The following is a 27,450-nucleotide window of genomic DNA, read 5'->3' as shown; positions in this document are numbered from 1 at the left end:
TTTAATTGACCTTTTTCATAAACTGCACTGACTGCTCTAAAATGAGACACAAATGTTTTTAAGAGGTTAGGACACACGCTTATTCGATAACTGTTTTATTTCCTGTTTGGGTTAATGCATATACTTTATTTTTTAATATTAAATGTTTTTTTTTTTTCCAAGGGACTGTTAGATGCCAGTGTTTCCTGTCATAACTATGCAAACATTTGATTTGAAAACCAGTATCATAACTATGAAACTATTTCTTGTTATGATTTTAAATCTATATTTAACCTCACAATTACCTCAAAGTAAATAAGAGGCGTTAAGTCTGAATTTGTGGTGGCTGTGCTTTAAATTAAATTATTACACGGCTCTGGAATGTCACGACTGCGTGATTCTGATTGGTCAGTCGTGACATTCCAAGGTATGTTATTCCCCGATAACAACTGGTAAAAACTAATAACACAGACTCAGCTGGGAAACTTAAGTCTGTGCTATATACTTGATAGTTTTTCTTGGTGGAAGTTTTGCGTTTGGCTAGCTAATAAAAGAATAAAACTTAATCCAATATTATGTGTACAATTTCTTAATTTTTTCATCCTGGTATTGTGGATTTGCTCTATTGTTTCAAACAAATGCAGCTGCTGCCATTTTGATTTGTACACTGTAATGGATTATAAGATAACTAACAAACTAGTACTGTAAGTACTAGTACTTATTTATTTATGTGGTGAAATGTTGTGTAATAAATGTGGTATGACTGCTCTGTATCCCTTAAATGTCTGTCTTTGAACTTGCAAAACGCGACATCACTAGCGCGGATACACACAGCATGTGCGTGGTCTGCTTGGGAGCGGAGCATGCTGTGTTGGGCTCTTCCCTCCACCTATCGTCCTCTGAGGAGGGCGATATGGAGAGCACGGTTGAGGAGCCACTCCTTCAATCGTTGCAGTGGGGGGAGCTGTTGGAGGTGGTTACTCGTGCGGTGTCTAAGCTAAACATCAATTGGCCTGCCAAGGAAAAGGAGTAAGCCCCCGTCTCCACGAAGGAGCCTTCCTTTCTTCCCCAACCTCCACTCTGATGTCTCGAGGTCGTGGGCAAGACCCTTCTCAGGTCGTTTGTTCGTCCCCGCCTCGAATTACTATGGCAACGTGGCGGGGCTGGATGAGCGAGCTTATAAGACGATGCCCCAGGTGGAACAGACGTTGGCTAGCTATCTTTCATAGGTTCAGAAGTTGAGTGTTGCTACTCAAGCTCCCCCGTCCCGGGACCGAGATCAGCGACACTCTAGGCCCGGGGACTTCCAAGGCTAGGCCCGACCTGCGGGTCGTGCTTCAGTTGCGGGTCCAGTGTTGGGAGTTCCTTGTCGCCACGTCACGCTAATGACAGATGCATCCCTTACTGGCTGGGGGGCGGTCATGAGTGGTCGTCCCGCCCAAGGTCTGTGGAGTGGTCGCCATCTCGGCTGGCAGATCAACTGTCTCGAGATGCTGGCCGTATTTCAAGCTCTGTAGTACTTTCTCCCAGATCTGAGAGATCGCCAGGTGTTAGTATGCACGGACAACACAGCGGTGGTCTATTACATCAACCACCAGGGAGGTCTGCATTTGCGCCCCTTGTACAAGCTGGCGCACCAGATCCTTGTGTGGTCCCAGGGGAAACTCCTCTCGTTGCAAGCAGTTCATGTCCCTGGGCATCTGTATTCGGGAGCAGACGTCCTGTCGAGACAGGGACCGAGGCCTGGGGAATGGATGCTTCACCCCAAGGTGGTGAAGCAGATTTGGTGAGTGTTCGGTCCAGCTCAAGTGGATCTGTTTGCATCGAGGGAGAATGCACAATGTCCCCTCTGGTGCTCTCTAGCTTATCCAGCTCCCCTGGGGCTGGATACCATGGTGCAGATGTGGCAGAGGTTACATCTGTACGCATTTCCCCTGATCGCTCTGTTCCCGGGAATTCTAGAGAGAGTGCGCCGGGACCGGGTTAGTCTTCTCTTGGTAGCCCCGTACTGGCCAGGCCGAGTATTGTTCTCGGACCTGATTTCTCTCCTCGACGGCTCCATGGGAGATTCCCATCAGGAGAGATCTCCTCTCATTGTATGTGTCCAGTTCATGCGCTGGACACCTACGTCCACAGAGCTGCCCTGTGGCGTAAGTCAGACCAATTACTTGTCTGCTATGGTCCCCCAAAAAGGGGTTTTCCTGCTTCTAAACAGACCCTTAGTAGGTGGATTGTGGATGCCCTTTCTACTGCTTACGAGTCCTCTGACTTCCCCTCGCCTCTGGGGGTCAAGGCTCATTCGACCCGTCCTATGGCGGCTTCCAAGGCACTTCTGACAGGTGTCCCTATTCAGGACATCTGTAATGCTGCGGGATGGTCCACGCCCCTCACCTTTGTTTGGTTTTATAACCTAGATGTCCGAGCCACTCCTGGCTCTTCTGTCCTCCTGCCCTTGCTTTTTTCTAGGCAGGGATTTGGAAGTCTGGTGGCGTGGCCATCTCATTCCCATAGCATTTTCGGATGCAGCTCGAGTTCCTGAAGGGGAACGTCCCAGGTTACGTATGTAACCCTGGTTCCCCGAAGGGAACAAGACGCTGCGTCTCGAGCCATACTTCCGGCATCCCTCCGAGCGCTCGCTTCATTCTCCGAAGCGGACCCTGGCTCCGCCGCATGTGCTTTTATGCTTCCTGGTCGCTTACGTCATCCGCCCGTGATGTTTCGCCCTTCGATTGGCCAGATTACACATGTGTTCAGAGCGTGGTCTCGCCGAAGATGTTCCCATAGCGTTTTCGGACACAGCGTCTCGTTCCCTCTGGGAACCAGGGTTACATACGTAACCTGGGATGATTTCTTCATGGAATATTTGCGTTCAAATATTTTAACTCAGATCAGTGTTTTGTGTGTAATTATTTACTTTTGTGGCAAGCAGCTGTGTAATAAATGGGATAATACACATCCAGCCTGTTGTTATTGCAAAATAAAGATGTATATTATCCCTTACTTATTATAATCAAGTGAAAAGGATTTTGAAAGTCTGACAGTAATCAGTGTTGAGGGCTACTGTAAAGTTAATTCCGCCTGGTTTAAATGTTTTAATGTTTCTGGTTTAAATGTTTCAATATCTAATTTGCATATTCATGTGTTTTGGGACAATGTATAATGAAGAAATAAGTTTAAAAAGGGGAGTACTAATTGGCAAGATTTTCATAATAATATCTAATATTTCATAGCAATATTGAAATATAATTTATTTTCCTATTCACTTGTTGTGTTTCCCAAAATGTGTAATAAACATGCTTTCAGTCCAAGTGTCCTCTACAGTGAACATGTAAGAAACTGATAGCTAGTAGTCATGAGGATATATATACATTGTGAGAAAAAGTTCTAATAAATAGTGGACTCACTTCAAACTACAAACCTTTGTGTTACAATTTTACAAGGATAAATATTTCAAGAATGTAAATATATATATTGCTCATTTGTTTACAGACATGAAAATGTAGTCACGTAAAATGTATTTGTATATTGGTTTTCAAATTACAGCTTCAAAGGAGCTTTACAGAAAGTCCTACTGCTGGACTTGACTTAATGGGTTTAATGGTTTTAGGTCTGGGCAATATGACAAACGTAACCAAAAAGTAATAAGTTTAAAATACATTTATTTCATATTAAGTATAGTTATTCTATTAACATATTTGTACTATTAACAAAAACACGTGTTTTTATGTCACTTTTGATGAGGACTGTATGATCTTTTGCTAATGTATGTCTTTAACTGCAAAATAAAGGTATAAAGTGTCCCTAAAGTATACTTGCAATAGTTCAACGTAAGCACAACCAAATATACTTAAGTATCTCAAGTTCACAATTTTACATCACAGTAATTTAAAACTATTTATTTTGTGCTTGTCTTCCCATGATAGCTTTTTTAGTGTTTCTTTCTGGATGTAAAAGTATGATGTAACACTTTGGGGCAAATATGGCTACCAGTAATCCAAAGCTTGATGCTAAAATGGCAAAAATCTCCACAGCCACTGCATATTTTCCTGGTGAGCTTACATATGCTGGAACAAATGCAATCCATACAGCACAGAAGATCAACATGCTAAAAGTGATGAACTTTGCTTCATTAAAATTATCTGGAAGATTTCTTGCCAGAAAGGCTAACAGGAAGCTTACTGCTGCCAATAATCCAATATATCCTAGCAGCATTGAAAAACCAGCCACTGAGCCTATAGCGCATTCATAGACTATTATAGAGTGAATATACTGGTTGTTTTTATGGGGTGTGGGAGAGGCAGTTGATAGCCAGATTGCACATATCACAATCTGTATGGCTGTAAGAACCATAACTGTGCATCTTTGTTGAGCTGCTCCAAACCATTTCATTGCACCTTTTTCTTCTGGTCGAGACGACTTGAACACAGCTATTACCACCATAGTCTTGACCAGGATGCTGGAGATGCACAGGACAAAGCTTATGCCAAACACAGCATGCCTTAACTGACATGTCCACAATTGTGGCTTGCCAATAAACAGCAGCACACACAGGAAACACAGTTTGAGTGAGAACAGCAGCATGAAGCTAAGCTCTGAATTGTTGGCACGTACTATGGGAGTGTTACGGTGATGTGCGAAAATGACCATAACAAGAACACAGGAGCACGTGCCAAGCAGGGAAGCAGTAGTCAGAGAGATGCCTAGAGGATCCTCATAAGATAGAAACTCCACTTTTTTGGGGACACACTGATCCTTATTTGGACTAGACCAGAACTCATCTGGACACGCCATGCACTCAATAACATCTGGGAGTCAGAAAATAAAAAGAAATTACTTTTATATTATATTTACTTATTGCCAATAATCATCTGCTCACCTGTTGTATTAGAAATCTCTCCATCTCCGCATGGCAGGCAATCAAAACAGCAGGCAGGAAGACCTTTCCTTGTGGCTCGTCTGGTTCCCGGGGGGCAACTCTCACTACACACAGACTGTGGAGGCTAAAAGAGACAACATCTGTTATTAGTCATGTGTTTGTATTTTCTTTCATTAATTAATTCTCATGTGTCTAATCGTAGTTTTCATTAGTATTTAGACTTTAAGTAAAAAGAGAGAGAGAGAGAGGGAGAGAGACAAAGAGAGATGTTACTTTTTTGGTTTCAAAGTTCCAGTATATTGCATTCTCATCCAGTGTGAGCACCATTCCTGTTTCCAACTCTTCATTTACTACACCGACTGTGTAAATCCTTATAGCCCCATCAGAATTTGGCTTCCAGTTCATCACATCATAGATGGCCAGAGCATCTCCATTCTTATCAAATGACACATGATCCCCAAAGCTTGTGGTGAAGTTTACTTTCTGTAGGTAGTGAACCAGCTGTACAGTTTGTAGAAAGGACAGCTGTTATGTGTTTATCTTTAATTTAGAGTACACATTTTGCATTGTCAGCTTCATCTTTTTACATGCCTAGAAAGAATCTGCACTATACATGTGGGTCTCACCTGCCAGGGTTTTAGATTGCTTATGTTGGCACATTTGTTCTCAATGAATGGTCCTTTCCCCTCCTCACACCGCATCAGGTCATGAAGTGCATGTGCAAGGGCATAAACTGCCTTATAGACATTATAAGCTGCCCTCAACTCTGACACATCAGTGTATGGTGTGCTTGTGGTGCTCAGATCTTCCTGTCCTGTACACACTCTTTTCACTTGCTCTCCATCTGTCTCTTTATCCCCAGTTTCAAAACTGCACCCAAACATGTTCTCCCAGAAGATCTTCAACATATTATTTCTTGGATCACCGCTGGGTAGCAGATGTAACAGAAAGTCATGAAGCCCTTCAATCTCCCCACGTCTGATAGCAATGCCCAGTGTGCCCCCAAGGAAAGGCAGGAAACGTGAAGTGTGAAACACAGGTGAAGTGGCCCAAGATTCACTTGCAATCCACTGCCTGCCTGTCATATTCTGCAACACCACCTCTTCCATCAAAGATATTACTAAGGATGAAGGGGAAAAAACAACCACCACTCTAGCTGTAGAGGCCTGAATTACTCCTGTTATATGCTGAATATTTCTGGGGTTGGTATCATAAGGCAGAATTTCAGAAAAAGCAACACAATATCCAGATAGCTGCATTTCCTGGTGAAAGGACTGAGCAGCATAGATACCATAGTCATCATCACTGTAGAGGAGACCAACCCAGGTCCATCCAAAATGCTTCAAGATCTGAACCATAGCCCGCACTTGGAAGGCATCACTGGGAATTGTTCTGAAGAAAGAGGGGTACTTTTTCCTGTCACTTAAACAAGAGCAGGTGGCATAGTGACTAACCTAATTAGGGCAGAAGGAGAGGGCATGAGACCGAGAAATAGCATAAATTGCATAAATAAATAAAATAAATAAATGAATGAATGAATGAATGAATGAATGAATACCAGTGCTTTTGTAATGTTTTCATACCCAAAAAGATTGAGAATATATATGAGCAAAAATATGCATATAGTATTTTTTCTTTTTGTATCCCATCTTACTATAGGTACTCGAAACAGCCCCAGGACACTGGAAATTGCAATGGATGGAGTTGAACTTGGATCTCCCACAATCCCAATTACCGGAGGAGGGCCAGTACAATTAAGGTTAGGGAATGAGTTTTCTGTCCCACTAGCAAGGGATATGGCAGCTCGGAACGCCATTCCTAGCATCACACAGTTGTCATAAATATGGTAACCAAGAGTAATATTGGGCAGCAGATTGGGATTTTTATTGATCTCATTTATTGCGAAAGCCATGGTCTGTGCATGCTGGAAGCTTTCCATATTAAATCTAAGGAAACAAGTAAGTAAGTTAATAAATAAATAAAGCAAGCTGTGATATTAAAAAGAGATTAGTAACTGTATGACACATTAATACAGTTTTAATACTTAGCAAAACATCAGAGTTCACAGTGTATATATGCAATATAAACTGTGATTTCAATACACGTTTAGTCAAAATATCATTGCTGCTGTCATCACATCATTTGAGCAAATTAACAGATGTAAAAGACAGCAAGGAAATCATAGCACAGATATTTATTAACTATTAATTATTATTTAATCTTCCTCTTCGCAGTCTGACTCACATTTCACAGTATGGTTCTTCTGGTTCTATTCTGAAGCTCTGCTCTGGGAACATTGTAAAAAAGTGAACTTCAAACAGGCCTCCAAGTATAACATCTCCATCCTGGTACACCCCATTCAGCCTGAAACGTCTCTGGAGCTGACATGTGCCTGATCTGAAGATGGAAGCTGCAGTTATACAGTTGAAGAGCAAGTATAGAGAAATAAAAAGAGTGAACCACATCACGCTCTCTTTCTGAGCCACTCACCCTACTAGCTTGTACGGGGTGTTGCTTTAAAAGAGCAGGCGGTGCCAAGTTGGAATCCCTAGAAAGCAGGACGTCACCTTCACATTTCTTTATGATTTCCTTTTCTATTAAGAAATGACAACTTTGAAATTTGCTTTAGTGTTTACTTTGCTTCCAGGGTATTAATGGTGTGTTTATCACAAAGAGTATGGCCACGTTCAAACAGCAGCAGAATACAGTTGCACACAGTATGGTTATTTACGGGTGTGACAACCACATTCTATAACCGAACTCATGCCCACACATTTTTACGACTCACAACTGCATTCTCGGAACACACACGCTGTGTAAACGGAACAGGGCTGGACAACTAGTTGTCCATCACGTCATTTATTGCGAGAGAGAGACTCTCTGCTGCACAAAAGTGCATCTACCTGTTGCGTGCTTTCATGTGTGGTTTTGGTAACTTACAGTGATGGAGAAAGGAGCTGTGTGTCATCTGAAAGTTTTATATCCAGTCTCCACTGGAGCCGTTCTTGTCAGTTTTGTGTTCTGTGTGCGGCTCAAATGCTCCGCTCCTCACCCAAATATATCAAATGGCAATTTAGCCTTATAATCCTTTTAGCTTTATGAACGCGCACACTAGGCGATTCAACCAGACTGCAAAACCACACACTTGTTGATTGTATTTCACAAAAAGAACAGGTTCACAGAAATGAATCTGACTTTGCATCAATCTTTGCAAAACCAAGATTCTGGCCATATGAGGTAGGGCCCAGTGCACCAGTGGAAGGTCTGACAATGATTCTGAGTAACAGCAGTAAGAGTGCCCATTGGCTAGCATGTGGAAGTCTATGTGACCAATCCAAAGATATTCCTTCCCAGACCATCACTGTGGCACGAATGGTTGTGCTGGATGACTGTTGTGTCTCTTTTTGTGTACTCATCTGTGAAGAGACCAGGGTGCACTTGCCACTTCTGGTGTTCTCTGGCAAATGTCAGTCGAGCTACACAGTGCTGGGGTGAGCCCTCATGCCACCCTCATGGAGTTTATTTCTGACAGTTTGGTCAGAAACATGCACACCAGTAACCTGCTGAAGGTCAATTTGTAGGGCTCTACCAGGGCTCCTCCTGTTTCTCCTTGCACAAAGGAGCAGATACCAGTCCTGCTGCTGGGTTTTTACTCTTCTACAGCCCTGTCCAGCTCTCCTTGTGTAGTGGCTCATCTTCCGTTATCTCATCCATGTTCTTGAAACTGTACTTGGAGATACATCACATCAAAATGGCGACTTCAAGTGTAGATCTGCCATCCTGGAGGTGCTGGACTACCTGTGCAACCTGATTGTGCTGCAGGTACTGCCTCATGCTATAAATAGTGAAAAAAAAATGTACACAAATTTTGTTGATACTGATTTCATTTGATTACTTACAGTCCTATTGTCACAAGTCCTGTCCATGATCTTCAGTCTGCTCACCACCAGAGGTCGCCTTGCCATTCTATTGACACTCACACTACACAGTCTGTTGCACTACATCCTGGAACACATTTCCCATGCTCCACTTCACTGTTTACACACACAGCTGCAGCCAATCACACACAGTATAAATACGAGGTCCTAACCACTGTTCAGGGCCGAGTATTGTCTAGCGTTTACCACTCACCAAGTTAGCTACATTACGGAGCCTCTCAAAGTTTCCTGAGTCTAGTTAAGTCTTGTTTCTAGTCTGTTTCATCCGTGTCTTGATCCTAGCCTGGTTATCTCATCTTGTGTGATTTCTGCTTGCCCTGGATTTATTGCCTGTCTTGGATAATCCGTTTGTCTTGCCGTTTCGGATTCTGTTCGCCCCTTGTTTGGACTCTGGTCTGTTTGGATTATCCGTTTGCCTGACCCCTGGATTACATTTGCCATCGGTCAACCCTCGCCATCGATTGAACACAGCAAGACTGTTATTAGGGCTATATACGAGTATTTGGACATTGCATATTATTCTGATCTGCCGGACTGTGTGTTGATAGACTTTTTCTGTGAGGGTGTTAATCAGCCGCTAAAATCAAAGCTCATTCATGAGGTTCCACGTTCATCTCTCAGTCAGTTTATGGACTATGCTTCACTGTGTGTTGGCTCTTAGTTTACTGTGGGTGTCGCAGTGGAGGAACATGGAGGAGGCATCCTTGCCTATAACGGCAAATACTGGGTTTAGTCAACCACAAGCTCCAGGACATTCTAGTGTATGATCGCTACTCCGGTGATTAAACCTGCTCGTGAAATGATCTTCATGAGTCTAGTCAAGCTACAGCTGATCTTCCAGCTGTAGAGTCAAGTCAAGATACAGTTGATCTTCTTGAGTCAAGTCACAGCAGTTCTTTATGAGTCAAGCCACATTTCAGCTGATCTCCCAGAGTCTCGTCAAGCTATAGTTGATCTTCCTGAGTCACGTCAAGTCACAGCTGTTCAACCAGAGTCACGTCATGTCACAGCTGTTCGTCCAGAGTCACGCCATGTCACAGCTAATCTCCCAGAGCCTTGTCACGTCTCAGATGATCTCCCAGAGCCTCGTCCCGTCACAGCTGGTCTCCCAGAGTCTCTGTCATGACCTTGTATGCCCCAGTTGCCTTGTCATGTCTAATGAGGTCACTAATGAACCCTTAACCCTGCCTGTCATGAGCCCAGAGACCACTTGTGAACTATCTGTCGGTCGTACCTCTAAGTCTGATTGTGAACTGTCAACTTGTCCTGTGTCCCAGATTGTGTTTGATTTTCCTGTCTGTTTAGAACCTGTCAATGATGCTGAGTTGTCAGTCTTACCAGTTTCAATTTGTGATTCCACATATGAACTGTCTGCTTTTTCAGTGTCCCCAAATGTTCCTGATTATGACCTGTCTAGACTACTAGTTTCAATCAGTGAATCTAATAACAAGCTGGCTGCCTGTTCAGTTTTCCAGAGTATGTCTGATTCTGAATTACCTGTCCTTCCCGTTTCAGTCAGTGAGTTAAACAATAAACTTTCTGCCCATTCAGTTCCCCTTCAGGAACTTGAGCTGCGTCAAAACGCTAGGGGAACACCCTCAGCGTAAGCACGCTCTGAATCACATGTGTAATCAGTCCAATAGAGAAGCAAGACGTCATAGGCGGGTGACATCACGGACCAGGAAGCTATAAAGCATGTGCGCCGGAACCGGCATTCAGCTTCTTTCATTCAGCGAAGCGCTGTGTGTGTCCTATCGTGTCTGTTTTTGGTGCTAGTTTGCACACCTTTTATTTGAGGCACGATGTCTAATAAGAGTAGCAAAAAAGCGAAAGATAAAAGCAAGCCATGTTACAGGCAGTGTGTTCCTCCCTGCTCACATTACATCCCGAGCGGGGATACACACAGCATGTGCGTGGTTTGCTTGGGAGCGGATCACGCAGAGTTGGCTCTCGAGGGGGCTGACTGCCCGCATTGCGAGCGGCTTTCCCTGCGTGCTCTCTGCTCACGGAAGGCTGTCTTTACGGAGGGAGCTTTCACCAGCGTTCCCCGCGGGTCTGGCCTCCGGATCTGCTGGATGGAAAGGAAACGGGTGACCCCCTATCTCCTTCCTCACCCGGTAGATCCGGGGCCTGTTCTCAGGGGTCGGAAGCCCGCTCTGCGGTTTCTTCCCCCCCGAGAATGGCCTCAATGCTCCATATTTCTTCCTCCTCTGAGGATGCCCCACATTCGCCCGAGTATGAGGAGTTGTTGGAGGTGGTGGCTCGTGCGGTAGCCAAGCTGAACATCGATTGGCCCGCCAGGAAAACAAGCTGAACCGCAGCGAAGCAAACTAGACGAGCGCTTCCTGCGTAATAGGCCGCCTCCTTCACACCTGCCGTTCGGAATGTGGTGGGGACAACAGAGAGCGGATACAGAGCGATCCCTCGGGTAGAACAGACACTCGCGAGCTATCTGTCTTCCGAAGTGGCATCGCCTCTGAAGGCTCCGGCCTTACCCACCAAGCCGCTGTGTACAACATCAGCACTAGTGGGTAAGGGGTATTCAGCAGCAGGTCAGGCTGGCACTTGCCTGCACACCATGGCGGTGTGACACCTTGCTAAAAGAGCTAGACGAAGGCGACGAGATTAGTAAAGAGAACATCACTGAGTTAAGAAGAGCCGCTGATCTGTCTCTCCGCGCCACCAAGGAGGTCCATGGCAGCTATGGTGGCAGCGGAGAGACACCTTTGGTTGACCCTGTCAGATATGAAGAAGAAAGACAGGGTCTTCCACCTTGACGCCCCGCTTGCGGGGAGGGCAGGGTACGCATGATGGTCTCCTGAGGGCAGCCCCTGCTGGGGAGGGGCGGGGTGCACCGCGTTCCACGGTGTCCGTCTCTCCTCAGTGCCCTCAGGAGACCATCATGCGTACCCTGCCGGGTTTCTAGGCAGCAGTGGTCTCCGGCGAGCCCACACCTCAGTTTTTTCCGCCCGGCAACGTAGCAGAGCTGGGGAGCTTGCCACCCCTGCGGGGGTCTCTAGAACAGTTAGTTCGGCCCGTTCCTGCTGGCGCGCCGTTACAGGACACTGAGCTAGCAGTTCAGATAAATCCAGAGGCCGGTCTCGAGAGACTGGTTCCCTTAGTAGATTATTTGGCAGCGTGGAAGCTGCTGCCAAATGTATCTGCATGGGTCCTGCACACTGTAGAGCGAGGTTATCACATCCAGTTAGGTGCTCCGCCGCCATCTTTCAGCAGGGTCTTTCCCACTTTGGTGGGCCCCGAGCAGGGTCTGGTAATGGAACAAGAAGTAGAAACTCTTCTGAGGATGGAGGCCATTGAGGTGGTCCCTCCTCAAGACAGGGAGTCCGGGTTCTACAGCCGGTACTTCATTGTTCCGAAGAAGGATGGGGGCCTGCGTCCCATTTTAGATCTGAGGCAACTGAATCACTCAGTCATGAGATTGAAGTTCAAAATGCTGACTGTCTATGCAGGGCATCCGCATACTCAATTACATTGACGATTGGTTGATTTTGGCTCAATCGGAGCACATGGCGGGGGAGGGAGGTCTGCGTTCGCGCCCCTTATACAAGCTGGCGCACCAGATCCTTGTGTGGTCCCAGGACAAACTCCTTTCATTAAGAGCAGTTCACATTCCTGGGCATCTCAACATGGGAGCAGACATCCTGTCGAGGCAGGGGCCGAGGCCCGGGGTGTGGATGCTTCACCCAGAGGCGGTGATGCAGATTTGGAGAGTGTTTGGCCAGGCTCAGGTGGACCTCTTCGCGACTCAGGAGAATGCACAATGTCCCCTCTGGTTCTCTCTGACTCATCCAGCTCCCCTGGGGCTGGATGCCATGGTACAGACTTGGCCGAGGCTTCGTCTGTACACTTTTCCCCCGATCGCTCTGCTCCCGGGAGTTCTGGAGAGAGTGCGCCGGGACGGGGTCCGTCTTCTATTAGTAGCCCCGTACTGGCCGGCCCAAGCTTGGTTCTCGGACCTGATTTCCCTTCTCGACGGCTCTCCATGGGCAATTCCCATCATCCTCTCTCAGGCGGGGGGCACCATCTTCCACCCTCGCCCGGAGTTGTGGAAGTTATAGGTGTGGCCCCTGAGGGGGTGCACCTCATAGCTTCCGCTCTCTCAACCGAGGTTGTTGAGACCATTCTCCAATCCAGAGCTCCCTCCACAAGGAAACTGTACGCCCTGAAGTGGAAACTCTTCACTTCATGGTGCGGACACCACTGGCAGGACCCAGTTGGTACAGTGCTGGAGTTCCTGCAGGATCGGTTCTCCGCAGGGTTAGCCCACTCCACCCTGAAGGCCTACGTGGCGGCTATTTCGGCCTACCACGCCCCTCTCGGTGGCATGTCAGTGGGTAAGGACCCCCTTGTAGTATGTTTCCTCCGCGGTGCGCTGAGGCTGAGGCCTCCAGTACGACCCCGGGTCCCTACTTGGGACCTTGCCGTGGTGCTAGAGGCTCTTTGTAGGCCTCCCTTTGAGCCTACTGAAGAGTCCTCAGATCATCATCATCTGTCAATTAAGACAGTCCTTCTTCTAGCACTAACGTCGCTTAAGAGAGTAGGAGATCTTCAGGCCCTTTCCATGGCCCCTTCCCATTTAGACTTTGCCCCTGGTATGGCCAAAGCTTTTCTTTACCCTAGACCTGGGTATGCTCCGAAGGTCCCCTCTGCAGCATCACGGCCCGTTGTACTCCAGGCCTTTTGTCCTCCTCCCTTTCGGGATTCGGACCAGCAGAAGCTTAATTGTATGTGTCCAGTCTGAGCGCTTCCGGTGCACGTGCTTTATAGCTTCCTGGTCCATGACATCACCCGCCTATGACGTCTCGCTTCTCTATTGGACTGATTACACATGTGATTCAGAGCGTGCTTACGCTGAGGGTGTTCCCCTAGCGTTTTGACGCAGCATCTCGTTCCCTTCGGGGAACCAGGGTTACAGTCGTAACCTGAAACGTTTCTCTCAAAGTGTCTGAGTTTGAACTGTCTGCCACAGCTCATAAACCTGCCCTTAAACATTCAATTCTGCCTGTCATGAACCCAAAAACTAAAGAACCACTCCATGTCTGCCCCGTTAACCCTGTCACTGCCATAGTGACCACTCATGAACTTTCTGCCTGTTCTGTTTTCCCAGATTTTTTTTCAGTCCAGTTCCCATCAATGAACCTGAATGTAATTCATCAGCCCATCCAGTTCCCATCCTTGAATGGCCGTGAATACTCTGTCTGTGTTGTCTATCTCTGCTTTCCCTAGGTCTCAGTCTCTGCCATGGTCTCCTCATCAGTCTGGCCTGCTGTGGTGGTCTTTTGATCTGTCTGCTCCTCCATGGTGGTCTTCTGCTCTGTCTGCTCTGGTGGCCCTCAGCTTCGCCTGTCCTGCCGGTTCCGCCCTGGCTCCCTGTCCTGCCGGCTCCCTGGCTCTCTGCTCTGCTGGCTCTGCCCTGGCTCCCTGCTCAGTCCCCAGGTCCTCGTCATTGCCATTCTATTGACACTCACACTACACAGAATGTTGCACTATACCCTGGACTACATTTCCCATGCTCCACTGTTTACACACACAGCTGCAGCCAGTCACACACAGTATAAATACGAGGTCCTAACCACTGTTCAGGGCTGAGTATTGTCTAGCGTTTAGCACTCTCTAAGTGTTAGCTACATTACGGAGCCACACCGAGTATATATTCTATATTCATTTATATCATTTAATTATTTTTTCACTTCAATTGCAGTATTTATCACAGCAAGTATCATGATGGACACCCAAATAATACCATAATTTTTATAATTTCATAATTTTATATTACATAAATAACAATGTTTTTGTGTCACAGAATGTAGTTTTAGGTTAGAATATACTTGTTTAGACTGTGTGATGTGACCTTCAGGGCGTCAGTGGCCGTTCAGCGCTCATGAACCTGCTGAGAGCAGCTTCACCTTGGCCAGTTCTTCTGACATTTGCCACAGGCTGTGATGTCTCTATAGTGGTTAAACATGAGATGAGTTTTGTGTAAAGGAAAGTAAAGGGGTCAAAGAGGTGGCTTCAGATGTATCTTCAACAATGTGGATATAGACTTCAGTTAACTGTAATAATTCTGAGTAATGATGCAAAGTCATTTCTGCATTTCTGCAAACTGGTACTTTCAGACAGTTTGTTTCAATGAAACGGTTCAAAAAGCTGATTCATCGGTTCCTGGTGTCATCATCAACAATGTCACTACGTATCTTTTCAAACAACTCAGTGTTATATAAAGGAACAATCTAATTAGACAGTTTAAAGTAGAACGAGTAAACCAGTTTTATCAACTCCTTGTTTATTGTCCTTATAAACTCCTTGATTTAAAATATAATCTGCATGCACAATAAGCCATAGTAATTTTTTTATTTTATTTCACGTTTTAATAAAACTCTCTATTTAATAAAACCAGTAATAAAACTTTCTATATTTAATAAAACCAGTTCTAAACATATTTACAGTATGTTTTGTCTGTTATTAAAGAAGCTTAGACTGTGAATTAGGCTCATTTTACCATGTCAACTCACCCGTCAGGATCCTCGGTAATCATCAGCAAAATTTGACAGTTTGTTGAACCGGCTCATTTGTTTTCTATTTTTTTTTTTTTTTGTCGGACACGCTACTTAGGCTGTGCGTCTTGCGTCATCAACTCATTAAATGGATACAATCATTATTTTGATCCTGTATCTGTGTAAATGTTTAATAGCAGTTTAGCTTGATGGTATGTTAGCATTGATGGTATTTGGTAATGTTTGGTGTCTTTGTATTTTTTTTATTTTTTATTGTTTTTTTTGAGTGTGAGTACAGATGAACTTATATATCTTATTTAATTGTAGTGGGAGGAGTTACAATCATCTGAGCATCAGCTGATGCTAGCTGTCATGCCACTTACTGCCTGACTGAACTCCATTCATCACTCAATCTATATTTCTGTTAAAAAAAAGCAAAAAAAAAGCTTGATTTTTAAAAGTTTTTTAAACGTTTATTTGTCATGCTTTCACATTATGTCACTTTGTAAAGAGGCTGATGAGGTTAATAATGTTTACACACATAAATAGTAATAATATCATTGTAACAATATGCACCAGATATCAAAAGTAAAATACAATACAACGTGACATTCCACCAATGTGTCTGTAGATGGTTGATTACATGTAAAACTATTTATTTTGTGTTTCTCTTCTCATGATGGCTTTTTTTAGTGTTTTTCTCTGGATGTAAAAGGATGATGTAGCACTTTGGGGCAAATATGGCAACCAATAATCCAAAACTTGAAGCCAGTATGGCAAATATCTCCACAGCAACTGCATATTTCCCTGGTGAGCTTACATATGCTGGAACAAATGCAATCCACACAGCACAGAAGATCAACATGCTAAAAGTGATGAACTTTGCTTCATTAAAATTATCAGGAAGATTTCTCGAAAGGAAGGCTAATAGGAAGCTCACTGCTGCCAACAGTCCAATGTATCCCAGCAGCATAGAAAAACCAGCCACTGAGCCAACAGCACATTCATATACTATTTTAGATCTGATATACTGGTTGTTTTTATGTGGTGTTGGAGAGTCAGTTGATAACCAGACTGCACATATCACAACCTGGAGGGCTGTTAGGACCAGAACTGTGCATCTTTGTTGAGCTGCTCCAAACCATTTCATTGCTCCTTTGCCCTCTGGTCGAGATGACTTGAACACAGCTATTACCACCATAGTCTTGACCAGGATGCTGGAGATGCACAGGACAAAGCTTATGCCAAACACAGCATGTCTTAACTGACATGTCCACAACTGCGGCTGGCCAATGAAAAGTAGCACACACAGAAAACACAGTTTGAGTGACACCAACAGCAGGAAGCTGAGCTCTGAATTGTTGGCACGTACTATGGGAGTATTACGGTGAAGAGCAAAGATGACCATCACAAGAGCGCAGATAAAGGTGCCAAGCAGGGAAACAGTGGTGAGTGAGATACCCAGAGGATCCTCATAGGATAGAAACTCCACTTCTTTGGGGACACACTGATCCTTTTCTGGATTGGACCAAAACTCATCTGGACATGTTGTGCACTCAATAGCATCTTTAAGTACGAAAAAGACAAAAGGTAAGATTTTAAAGAGGACATTGCTATCAAATTACATTCAAATTTTTTTTTTTCAAATTACAAATCTCCTCACCTGTTGTATTAGAAATCTCACCATCCCCACATGGCAAGCAGTCAAAACAGCAGACAGGAAGACCCTTTCTTGCGGCTCGTCTGGTTCCTGGGGGGCAGCTCTCACTGCATACTGACTGTGGGGGCTAAAAGAGACATCATCTGCTATCAGTCATGGGTTTGTCTTTTACATAATGACTAGCTTGGCTTATCAATTAAATTTTTTTACATTTGTCTTAACAAATCTTTAACTACTATTTAGACTTTACAGCTGCAACAAGAATGATACTTAATATTCAAAGGTAAGTACTTTTGTTGTTTTAAAGTTCCAGTAAAATGCTTCCTCATCGAGTGTGAGCACCATCCCTGTTGCCGCCGCTTCGTTTACTATACCGACCCTGTGGAGCTTAGTTGATCCATCAGACTTCGGCTGCCAGTTCAACACATCATAGATGGTTAGAGCGTCTCCATTCTTATCAAATGACACATGATCCCCAAAGCCTGTGGTGAAGTTCACTTTCTGAAGGTAGTGAACTAGCTGTACAGTTTGAAGACAGGACAGGTTTTATATTTTTATCTGAAATCTAAATTAATATATAGCACATATTTTGCATTTCCACATTCAGCCTGGAGAGAATCTGCACTATACATGTGGGTCTCACCTGCCAGGGTTTCAGGTTGGTTATGTTGGCACATTTGTTCCCACTGAATGGTCCTCTCCCCTCCTCACACTGCATCAGGCCATGAAGCGCATGTGCCAAGGCATAAACTGCCTTGTACACATTATACGATGCCCTCAATCCTGACACATCAGTGTATGGTGTGTTTGTAGTGGTCAGATCCTCCTGTCCTGTACACACCGTTTTCACTTGCTCTCCATCAGTTCCTTTACCCTCAGTTTCAAAACTGCACCCAAACATGTTCTCCCAGAAAATCCTTACTATATCATTTCTTTGATCATTGTTGGGACGAACACGTAACAGAAAATTATAAAGCCCCTGGATATCTCCACGTCTGATAGCAATGCCCATTGTGCCCCCCAGGAATGGCTGGAAACGTGGTGTACGAAACACAGGTGAAGTGGCCCAAGCTTCGCTTGCTATCCACTGCCTGCCTGTCATGTTCTGCAACACCACCTCATTCATCAAAGGTATCAGTAAGGATGAAGCAGAAAAAACAACCACCACTCTAGCTGTAGAGGACTGAATCACTCCCATTATGCGCTGAATATATATGGGGTTGTTATCATGGGGCAGAATTTCAGAAAAAGCAACACAATGTCCAAACAGCTGCATTTCCTGATGGAACGACTGAGCAGCGTAGACACCATAGTCATTATCACTGTAGATGAGACCAACCCAGGTCCATCCAAAATGCCTCAAGATCTGAACCATAGCCCGCACCTGGAAGGCATCACTGGGGATTGTTCTGAAGAAAGAGGGGTATTTTTTCCTGTCACTCAAACAGGAGCAGGTGGCGTAGTAGCTAATCTAATTAGGAAAGAGCAGAGACAGAGAAAGAAAAAGTGGAGAGAGAGAAAAAGTGAGAGAAAGATGAACAAATAAACAGTGTGTGTGTGTGTGTGTGTGTGTGTGTACTTGTTTTTGCTACATTGTGGGGACCAAATGTCCTCACAAGGATAGTAAAACCTGAAATTTTTGTTTGTTAAAAAATTATTAAAAATAGTAAATGATGTTTATCTAAAAGTGTAACGATACAAACATGTTTTCTGTGAGGGCTAGGTTTAGGGTTAGGGTTGGGTTAGGGGATAGACAATATCGTTTGGTCAGTATAAAAACTATAGAAGTCTATGGAAAGTCCCCACAATTCACAAAAACAAAGATGTGTGTGTGTGTGTGTGTGTGTGTGAAGCAAGTTTTCAGTATTTGCATACAGTGGTCTGCTATTATAATTGAAAATATGACAGGCAGATATTAATTGCAATTTGATTAATAGATAACCAAATGCATTGTGATACAAACTTGTGATATGACAAATGTGATGGACAAAAAAGGGGGGTAAACTGAAAGTCTTTTAGCTTATTTCAGTTTAAATTTATATACTGTATTTTTTTTTTAACAGAAAAGAAAATTGTTTTAAAATGTTCTCATACCATAGGCACTCGAAACAGCCCCAGGACACTGGAAATTGCAATAGAATGAGTAGAACCTGGATCACCTATGATTCCAATCACTGGTGGCGGACCTTTGCAGTTGAGGTCAGAGATGGTCTCTTCTGTACCACTAACCAGAGCTATAGCACCACTGAATGCCACTCCAAGTCTTAAACAGTTGTCATAGATTTGGTAACCAAGTGTGGTGTTAGGCAGCAGGTTGGGATTGTTATTAATCTCACTGATAGCAAAAACCATTGTAAGTGCCTGCTGGAAGCTTGTCATATAGAAGCTAGAGAAGACAATACAAATTAGATCATTAACTACAGTAATACTAACAGTAACAGTAGAAAACATAACAATAGCTAACTAGTAAAATTTAAAATAAACTAGTAAAATTTAAATTTAATATGAGACATTTTTGGATTTTGTTCAAATATAACTTTTAAAAAAAGTTAACATATACAGTGAATGATTTAACTCCTGTAGTCCATCACTTAACATGATAGCAGTTGTTTAGACTATAAGTAGTATCACTAAGAAGTTAGAATGCATGTGCAGTCATAAAAAAATGTTTTCTATTCTCCATTTATTGTCTTGAAGTGTTCTTCAGCTGGTGTGGTCTCACAGCTCACTGACTCACAGCTCACAGCGTGGTAGATTTGGCTCTGTTCTGAAGCTCAGCTCAGGGAATACTTTGAGGTACCTCTGAACCTCAAATAAACCACCGATTAGAAGGTCTCCATCCTGGTACATCCCATTCAATGTGAAGTGTCCCTGTAGCTTGCAAGCACCTGAAGTGGCCATCAAAGCTATAGGTACATAGTTACATGACAGGAACAAACAAACATACAGAATTACCCACATCATTCTCTCCTTATTTATGCCACTCTTCAATCAGCTCACTGAATTTTCATATTTTGTGTGGTACTTTTTTTATAGAGCAGGCGGTGCCACTGGCCTCTCTGGAAATAATGACGTCATATTTTTTTTTTTTTTTTTTTTTCTATTTTGTAACTCTCCACCTCTACCAAACACACCAATGATTATTACAACGGATTACAAAGAATTAACACATATTTTAATATAATTATAATATAATTCAAATATCACTGTTGCAGTAAATTTTGACCTTGTGGAAAGATTTTTTGGTGCCCATAAGAAAAACAAAATATAAATCATACAGAATGCTATTTTTTTTTTTTTTTTTTAAATCTAAAAAAGCTTAAAGTTTTGTGCGAGGAGCAGGGTTAGGGTAAGGGGATAGAAAATATCATTTCTACAATATAAAAACTTGTATGTCTAGGGAATATCCCCATAAGACAGAAACCCTGTGGCTATTAACAGTAGTATTAACAAAATTATAAAACAGAGTATAAACAGAATATTAACAATATATTTTTAAGATAACAAATAATTACTAGTAGTATGTATTTTATCCTTAGGCCTGCCTTATTTATTTTCAATCCACACACATATTTTTGCTTATAGGGCTCCCAAAAGTCTAAGATCAGCACTGGACTCATACAAGTGACATGGTTCCCACACTCTCATGCCACATGTCCATGTTCTCATGTGGTGTCAGGTACATTGGTCTGTATGAGTTCTTGTTTCCACAGCAGAAGTGCTGTTCATCTCCGATGACTGGCTCCTGAATATATCTGTGTTTTGAAAGAACTGGCTGATATTATAACTCAATCACTCAGATGCCACTTTTGTGCCACCACTGCAATGCAAGTATGGGTTTTGTTGCTAGTGATTTCATTTGGCTGGCAACAGCCCTATAGTGTCTATATTGTTACATTATCAATAAAGTGTATACTGAGTTTGGTCTTTTTATATCACTATATCCTAAGTCCATTATACCAGTAAGTATTTGTAACATGAGTGTCTTTTGGGAATCCTGGAGTATGACATACAAGGGCATCACCAGTATTACAGCATAGAGCACACAAGTCATGATATAATGTTAAAGGGGTCATCAGATGCAAAATTCACTTTTACATGTTGTTTAAATGTATGTTGGCACTGTGTGTACACATCCAGCCTATTATAAAAATCCACCAGGTGTTTTTTATTTAATCCCTAAAAAATAATATCCCCTTTTTCAATTCAGGCCTTTCTCAGCTTCTTGTATGTGTGATGTCACACAGACCAAGGCCACTCCCACCATAGTTAATTGACACGGCCGTCTTACTTTACACCCGCCCTGAGTGAGCTGCCTGTAACAGTCTGGCCGTCATTGTTTCGATGCCAGAGCAGGGACATAGAACAGTTCCTAAGCGATTGAGGTGTTTGTTGTTGTGTTAATAATGAGCATTGTAGTCATCATTTACTCCTGACATCTGAGCTTCTGAAGACGTAGTGGATTACGTTTGTTTTAGAAGGGAATGTGCCTCCCAATCTACCTAAATGCGTCTATGTTCACGTGAATCATTTGTGATCCAGCTTCTCCTACACCAGAAGTGAATATATGTTTTTTTTTTTTTTTTTTTTTTTTTAATGAATCTTTGCAATCGCATTTCCTAATAACGTGCTAGTCCAGAGGTGGTCGAAAACGCATTCGATCGGATTGCTGTTGTAGTGTAGACGCGCATGTGATCAAATGCATTCGAACAGCTGCAAGAGACTGCCCTACTGACCTAATACGTATTCATTACGAGACGTACAGGGACGCGCGCCTTTCAGATGGGATTTAAACTTTGACGGAACGGGACGAAACGAAACGAAACGAAACCGAAACTAAAGCGGCTGCTCTCCGCATTTTCTCTTTTGGCTAATTTTGCGAACGTGTGAAATTTATCTGAGCTTATGTCTTCCATTGCTCTGAAATATCTGAACAATCCTATACATATACATGAACAAAAATTGTGTGCAGCATGTTTGCTAATAACACTAGCAGCAGTAAGTACAAGTGCATGATAACCAGTGTTCGAATTGTGTCAAAGCTCTTGGGGGGTATTTTAAACTTGTATTTTCCAACAAGTTTAAAGTGATTTTTATAAACCTTTATAAAGTCATTATTTTTTTCTGAAAGTATGCATTATCTTTTGCATCAAATTCTTATATTTGATCAATAAAGTCAATTGAAATATTGAGACATTTAAGACATTTAGACAAATAAAATCATTATCAACAAAATTAATCTTTTGAATGCAGACGAAGCACAGACAGATGTATTACCCACTTTTAAATGCAGGACATGAATGCATTAAATGCATAAATAATGTTTTGATATTTTAATCCTAAACTGTTGAATGCTGATATCTTATTAAATTAAATTAAATTAAATTATTAAATTATTTTAAAAAAATGATAACGGACTTTAAATTTGAAATTAAAACCATCAGTAGGGGGCACCAAGTCACTATTAATGAATAAGTCATTGCGATTGAACTGAATCATTTAAATGAAAGAAAAACCATCATGTTGTTCAGAGACGTAAAACAGTGCTGTTGCTGTATTTGGAACCATTTTTGTTGGCGAAATAGAGCAAAAATAGGCAATATGGTGTCTAAAACGTAACATTAATATTAACTTATAGTTATTATTGAACTGTTGTATGAAATCAATATCATATTAGTGATTTTTGCGAAAAAAAGGCACTCTACCTGTGATATTGATTAACTATATGAAATTATATGAATATACATTTGCCGCATACCTTGAATTTTGGGAACATTCTAAATGCATTTTATTAGACTGAATCACGCAGTGAAAGAATGCGCTCTTAAATAAACACAGTCAGTCTAGCTATTTTTTAAGCAATCATAACTCTTATAATAAATGAAGCTGTCCATACACTGTATGATGAATGAATCTCTTACTTACATTGTACGTACATCTGCACTTTGTCCCTTATGATTTTATGATGTCGCTTATGATGGGAATTTGTGAGATTCAGTCTGAACAAGTCTGAATGCACACCAAGATGGGCATTTCAACATATGATTGTCTGTTCTGGTATTTTATAATACCTTGAATGAAGGGATCTTTGTTCATTATTAATGAGCTATTAGTGATTTTTGTTTTTGATTTTGTTTTTGTTTTTGTTTTGTACAGTGTGATACTCTGTATTTTTGGCCATTGTAATTTTAAATGTTGTATGTATTTTTTTTTTTTTTTTTTTTTTTTTTCCAGAAAGTGGCATATTGGCATTGAAGCAATGTTTTTTTGGTAGCATATTTTCTTTATACCTATGTATTTTGATTGAGACAATTCACATTTCTTGATATAAGAAGTAGAGAGCATTTGAAAACCATTTTTCTTATTTATAAATATTGAAATGAAGCATTAGGGTTTAATATGGTGATCATTATTATTATTATATATTACATTATTACATCAATATGAAATTATATAATAAAACATACAATAAATATAGTGAATGTATAAAGCATATAATAATGTTTATCTGACTATTAAAGCTCCTACAAGCTGGACAGTGAAATAGTGTCAAAAGCAGAAATACCACTATAAGATTTTTTTTTTTTTTTTCCAGTCAGCATGTGGAATTATTTATTTTCAGCTGTTCTTCCCATGATGGCTCTTTTAGTGTTTCTCTCTGGATGTAAAAGGATGATGTAGCACTTAGGGGCAAATATGGCCACCAGCAATCCAAAACTTGAAGCTAAAATGGCAAATATCTCTACAGCCACTGCATATTTCCCTGGTGAGCTCACATATGCTGGAACAAATGCAATCCACACAGCACAAAAGATAAGCATACTGAATGTAATGAATTTGGCTTCATTAAAATTATCTGGAAGATTTCTTGCAAGAAAAGCTAGTAGGAAGCTTACTGCTGCCAGGAGGCCAATGTAACCAAGCAGAATGGCAAACCCAGCCACTGAGCCAATGGCACATTCAAATACTATTTTAGACCTAATATACTGAATGTTTTTATGGGGTGTTGGAGAGGCAGTTGATAGCCAGACTGCACATATCACAATCTGGACAGCAGTGAGGACTAGGACAGTGCCTCTTTGTTGAGCTGCTCCAAACCATTTCATTGCACTTTTACCCTCTGGTCGAGATGACTTAAACACGGCTATTACCACCATAGTCTTTACCAGGATGCTGGAGACACAAAGGACAAAACTAATACCAAACATAGCATGTCTTAATTGACACATCCACAATTGTGGCCGGCCAATGAACAGCAGCACACACAGAAAACACAGTTTAAGTGACAACAGCAGCAGGAAGCTGAGCTCTGAATTGTTGGCGCGTACTACAGGAGTGTTACAGTGATGAGCAAAGATGACCATCACAAGGGCGCAGAAGCAGGTGCCAAGCAGGGAAGCAGTGGTCAGGGAGATGCCCAGAGGATCTTCATAGGACAGAAACTCTACTTCTTTAGGGACACAGTGATTTTTTTCTGGACTGGACCAGAATTCATTTGGACACACTGTGCATTCAGTAGAATCTGTGAAAGACAAATAAACAAAAAAATATCTGTGTAACTTTTGCAGAATCATAAATAAAACATAAATAATTTGAATACTGCCTCTCACCTGATGCATTAGAAATCTCTCCATCTGCACACGGCAAGCAATCAAAACAGCAAACAGGAAGGCCTTTCCTTGTGGCTCGCCTGGTTCCTGGGGGGCAGCTCTCACTGCACACAGACCGTGGGGGCTGCGGGATACATAATTTGTTACCACTCATGTTTTTGCATGTGTGTGATTATCTCTGTTCCATACTGACAAACTCTGCTTTTTCATTTATTTATCCTTATCTGTCTTATTACAACTTTGTATAGTATTAAGACTATAGATCTGCAAAAAGGATAACATTAAGTTTTGATTTTTTTTTTTTACTTTTTTGGTCTCAAAGTTCCAGTATAGTGCATCCTCATCCAGTGTAAGCACCTTCCCTGTTGTCGCCCCTTCATCTACCACACCAACTGTGCGGACAACGATCGACCCATCAGAGCTCGGCTGCCAGTTCATCACATCATATATGGCCAGAGCATCTCCATTCTCATCAAATGATACATGATCCCCAAAGCCTGTGGTGAAGTTCACTTTCTGTAGGTAGTAAACCATCTGCACAGGTTATGGAAATAAATATTACTCATATATTTATGTCTTTTTTCCATTAAGTGACCTGTAATTTAGTGCAGTAAACTGTGCACCCTATTCCTGTGGGTTTTACCTGCCAAGGCTGTAGGTTGGTAATATCAGCACACCTGTTCCCACTGAATGGTCCTCTCCCTTCCTCACACTGCATCAGGTCATGAAGTGCATGTGCCAGGGCATAAACAGCCTTATACACATTATAAGAGGCCCTCAGCTCTGATACATCATTATACTCATTAACTGTGCTGTTCAGATCCTCTTCCGCTGTACACATTTTTTTTCCATCTCTGCTTCCATTCTGAAAACTGCACCCAAACATGTTCTCCCAGAAGATTCTCACCATATTATTTCTTGGATCGCTGTCAGGATGAAGTCGTAGAAGAAAGTCACGAAGTCCCTTGATCTCTCCTCGACGGATAGCAATGCCCAGTGTGCCCCCAACGAGGGGTAGAAAACGTGGAAGGTGGAGCACAGGTGAGGTGGTCCAAGCCTCACTTGCAATCCACTGCCTGCCTGTCACATTTTGCAGTAACAATTCATCCATCAGGGGTAACAAATCAGTTGAAAACGCCACTATTACTCTGGCTGTAGAGGCCTTAATCACTGCCACTATACGCTGAATGTCCCTGTGATTATCATAGGGCATTATTTCAGAAAAAGCCACACAACCTCCAAACTGCTGCATTTCCTGATGGAACAGCTGAGCAGCATAGACACCGTAGTCATCATCACTATAGAGAACCCCGACCCAGGTCCATCCAAAATATTTTAAAATCTGAACCATAGCCCGTACCTGGAAGTCATCACTGGGGATTGTTCTGAAGAAAGAGGGGTACTTTTTCCTGTCACTCAGACAAGAGCAGGTGGCATAGTAGCTAATCTAATTAGGTAGAAAAGAAAGAAAAACATGGTCATTTTTATAAAAAACAGCATAAAATCATTGTTAGGATTATTATTATTTTCAGATCTTACCATTGGAACACGAAATAGACCCATTACACTAGAAACTGCAATAGAGTGAGTGGACCCAGGATCCCCAACAATAGCAATCACTGGTGGTGGGCCAGTACAGTTCAGATTTAAAAATGTCTCTTCTGTCCCACTAATAAGAGTTGTAGCAGCCCTGAATGCCACTACAAGCTTCAAACAGTTGTCATAAAGATGGTAACCAAGAGTGATGTTAGGCAGCAAATTTGGATTCTTATTGATCTCGTCTATAGCGAAAACCATGGTTTGTGCCTGCTGGAAACTTGACATATAGAATCTAGAGGGGGAAAAAAGAGTGACAGTGTACATATAAGAATAAATCAGTGGAATTACACAATAACAATATGAAATAATGTGAATTAGTATTGCAGAGTTATCGTTTTTGAGCACTGTACACATTCTATTAGATATAGTAAATGATTTCATCATAAAAACAAGCACATTGCATGTAATTACAAAAATATGCAAAATCTCTTTTTCCTGTTATTGTCATTATTTTTTTCTTTCTTTTTCCTCCTTTTTCAGTCTTCCACACTGTTTAGTCTGAATAACTTCTCATCCTCTGCTTTCCACACTCACTCCTCACACTTGGGCTGTTCCGGTTCCATTCTGAAACTTAGTTCTGGAAAGACTTTAAGGTGCTGAACCTCAAACAATCCTCCAATGATAAAATCTCCATCCTGGTACATCCTATTCAACTTGAAATGTCCCTGGATTTGACAGGTGTCTGAAATTAAAGCAGCAGAGATAAAAGAACAGGAAAGATACAGCCAGATATTTAGAGTAATCCACATCTCTCTTCCTTAATCTCTGTTTGGCCCACTCACTCTATTGATTCCCTAATTTATTATAAAGACTGTTTTTTTTTTTTTTTTTCCTACAGGTGGTGTCACATGGACCTCCCTGGGAATGAATACGTCATTGTGGGTTCATTTATTGGGGTAATTTTCTTCAGGACAATGTCTGTTAATTTTATGAATATTTTTTTTAAACCTAAAATACAACAAATACAATGTGTGATTCAAAAAACCTATGAAAAATCAATATGGAAAATTCCTTCATATTAACACAGTTTATTGGGGCTCTGTTTTTACAGACTTTTTTACAGTGTAAAAATCTGAAATGTGTACATTCATTATTTATCTGTTTAAAATGTGTGTGGTTCAAATAAGCAACTGCTTTTGCATATGTATTTACTAAACTCAGATCATCCATTAATTGGGTTAATTGATGCTGGTCTTGAAGATCTGAGCTGGTGTGAGCCAGCCAATACTGTAGTTCAGTCTGTCTTCTGATGGACAGCATGTTACACAGCATA

General features: G+C 42.1%; 3 protein-coding genes across 3 annotated transcripts; all 3 read right to left on the bottom strand.

The window, feature by feature from the left end:
- Positions 1-3,870: 3,870 nt before the first annotated feature.
- LOC127159844 (extracellular calcium-sensing receptor-like) lies at positions 3,871-7,320 on the bottom strand. The gene is made up of 6 exons (XM_051102576.1): positions 7,100-7,320; positions 6,510-6,801; positions 5,482-6,309; positions 5,129-5,356; positions 4,856-4,979; positions 3,871-4,784 (listed from the first exon to the last, which is right to left on the bottom strand). The coding sequence occupies exons 1-6, from the start codon at positions 7,318-7,320 to the stop codon at positions 3,871-3,873; spliced, it is 2,607 nt and encodes an 868-aa protein (XP_050958533.1).
- An 8,639-nt stretch (positions 7,321-15,959) lies between these two features.
- Positions 15,960-19,869, bottom strand: LOC127159847 (extracellular calcium-sensing receptor-like). Its single transcript, XM_051102580.1, is given in 7 exon segments — positions 15,960-15,998; positions 16,000-16,874; positions 16,972-17,095; positions 17,260-17,487; positions 17,612-18,439; positions 19,063-19,354; positions 19,706-19,869. Coding segments are annotated over 7 exon segments (2,550 nt in total).
- Positions 19,870-23,576: 3,707 nt separating this feature from the next.
- LOC127159846 (extracellular calcium-sensing receptor-like) lies at positions 23,577-26,926 on the bottom strand. Its single transcript, XM_051102579.1, has 6 exons — positions 26,712-26,926; positions 26,118-26,409; positions 25,222-26,025; positions 24,885-25,112; positions 24,579-24,702; positions 23,577-24,490 (listed from the first exon to the last, which is right to left on the bottom strand). The coding sequence occupies exons 1-6, from the start codon at positions 26,924-26,926 to the stop codon at positions 23,577-23,579; spliced, it is 2,577 nt and encodes an 858-aa protein (XP_050958536.1).
- Between the last annotated feature and the right edge of the window lie 524 nt (positions 26,927-27,450).

Source organism: Labeo rohita, unplaced genomic scaffold, assembly GCF_022985175.1.
Source record: "Labeo rohita strain BAU-BD-2019 unplaced genomic scaffold, IGBB_LRoh.1.0 scaffold_256, whole genome shotgun sequence".
Classification (NCBI taxonomy): domain Eukaryota; kingdom Metazoa; phylum Chordata; class Actinopteri; order Cypriniformes; family Cyprinidae; genus Labeo; species Labeo rohita.
The sequence above is the reverse complement of the archived record's forward strand: the minus strand, read 5'-3'. Positions and strand labels throughout refer to the sequence as shown.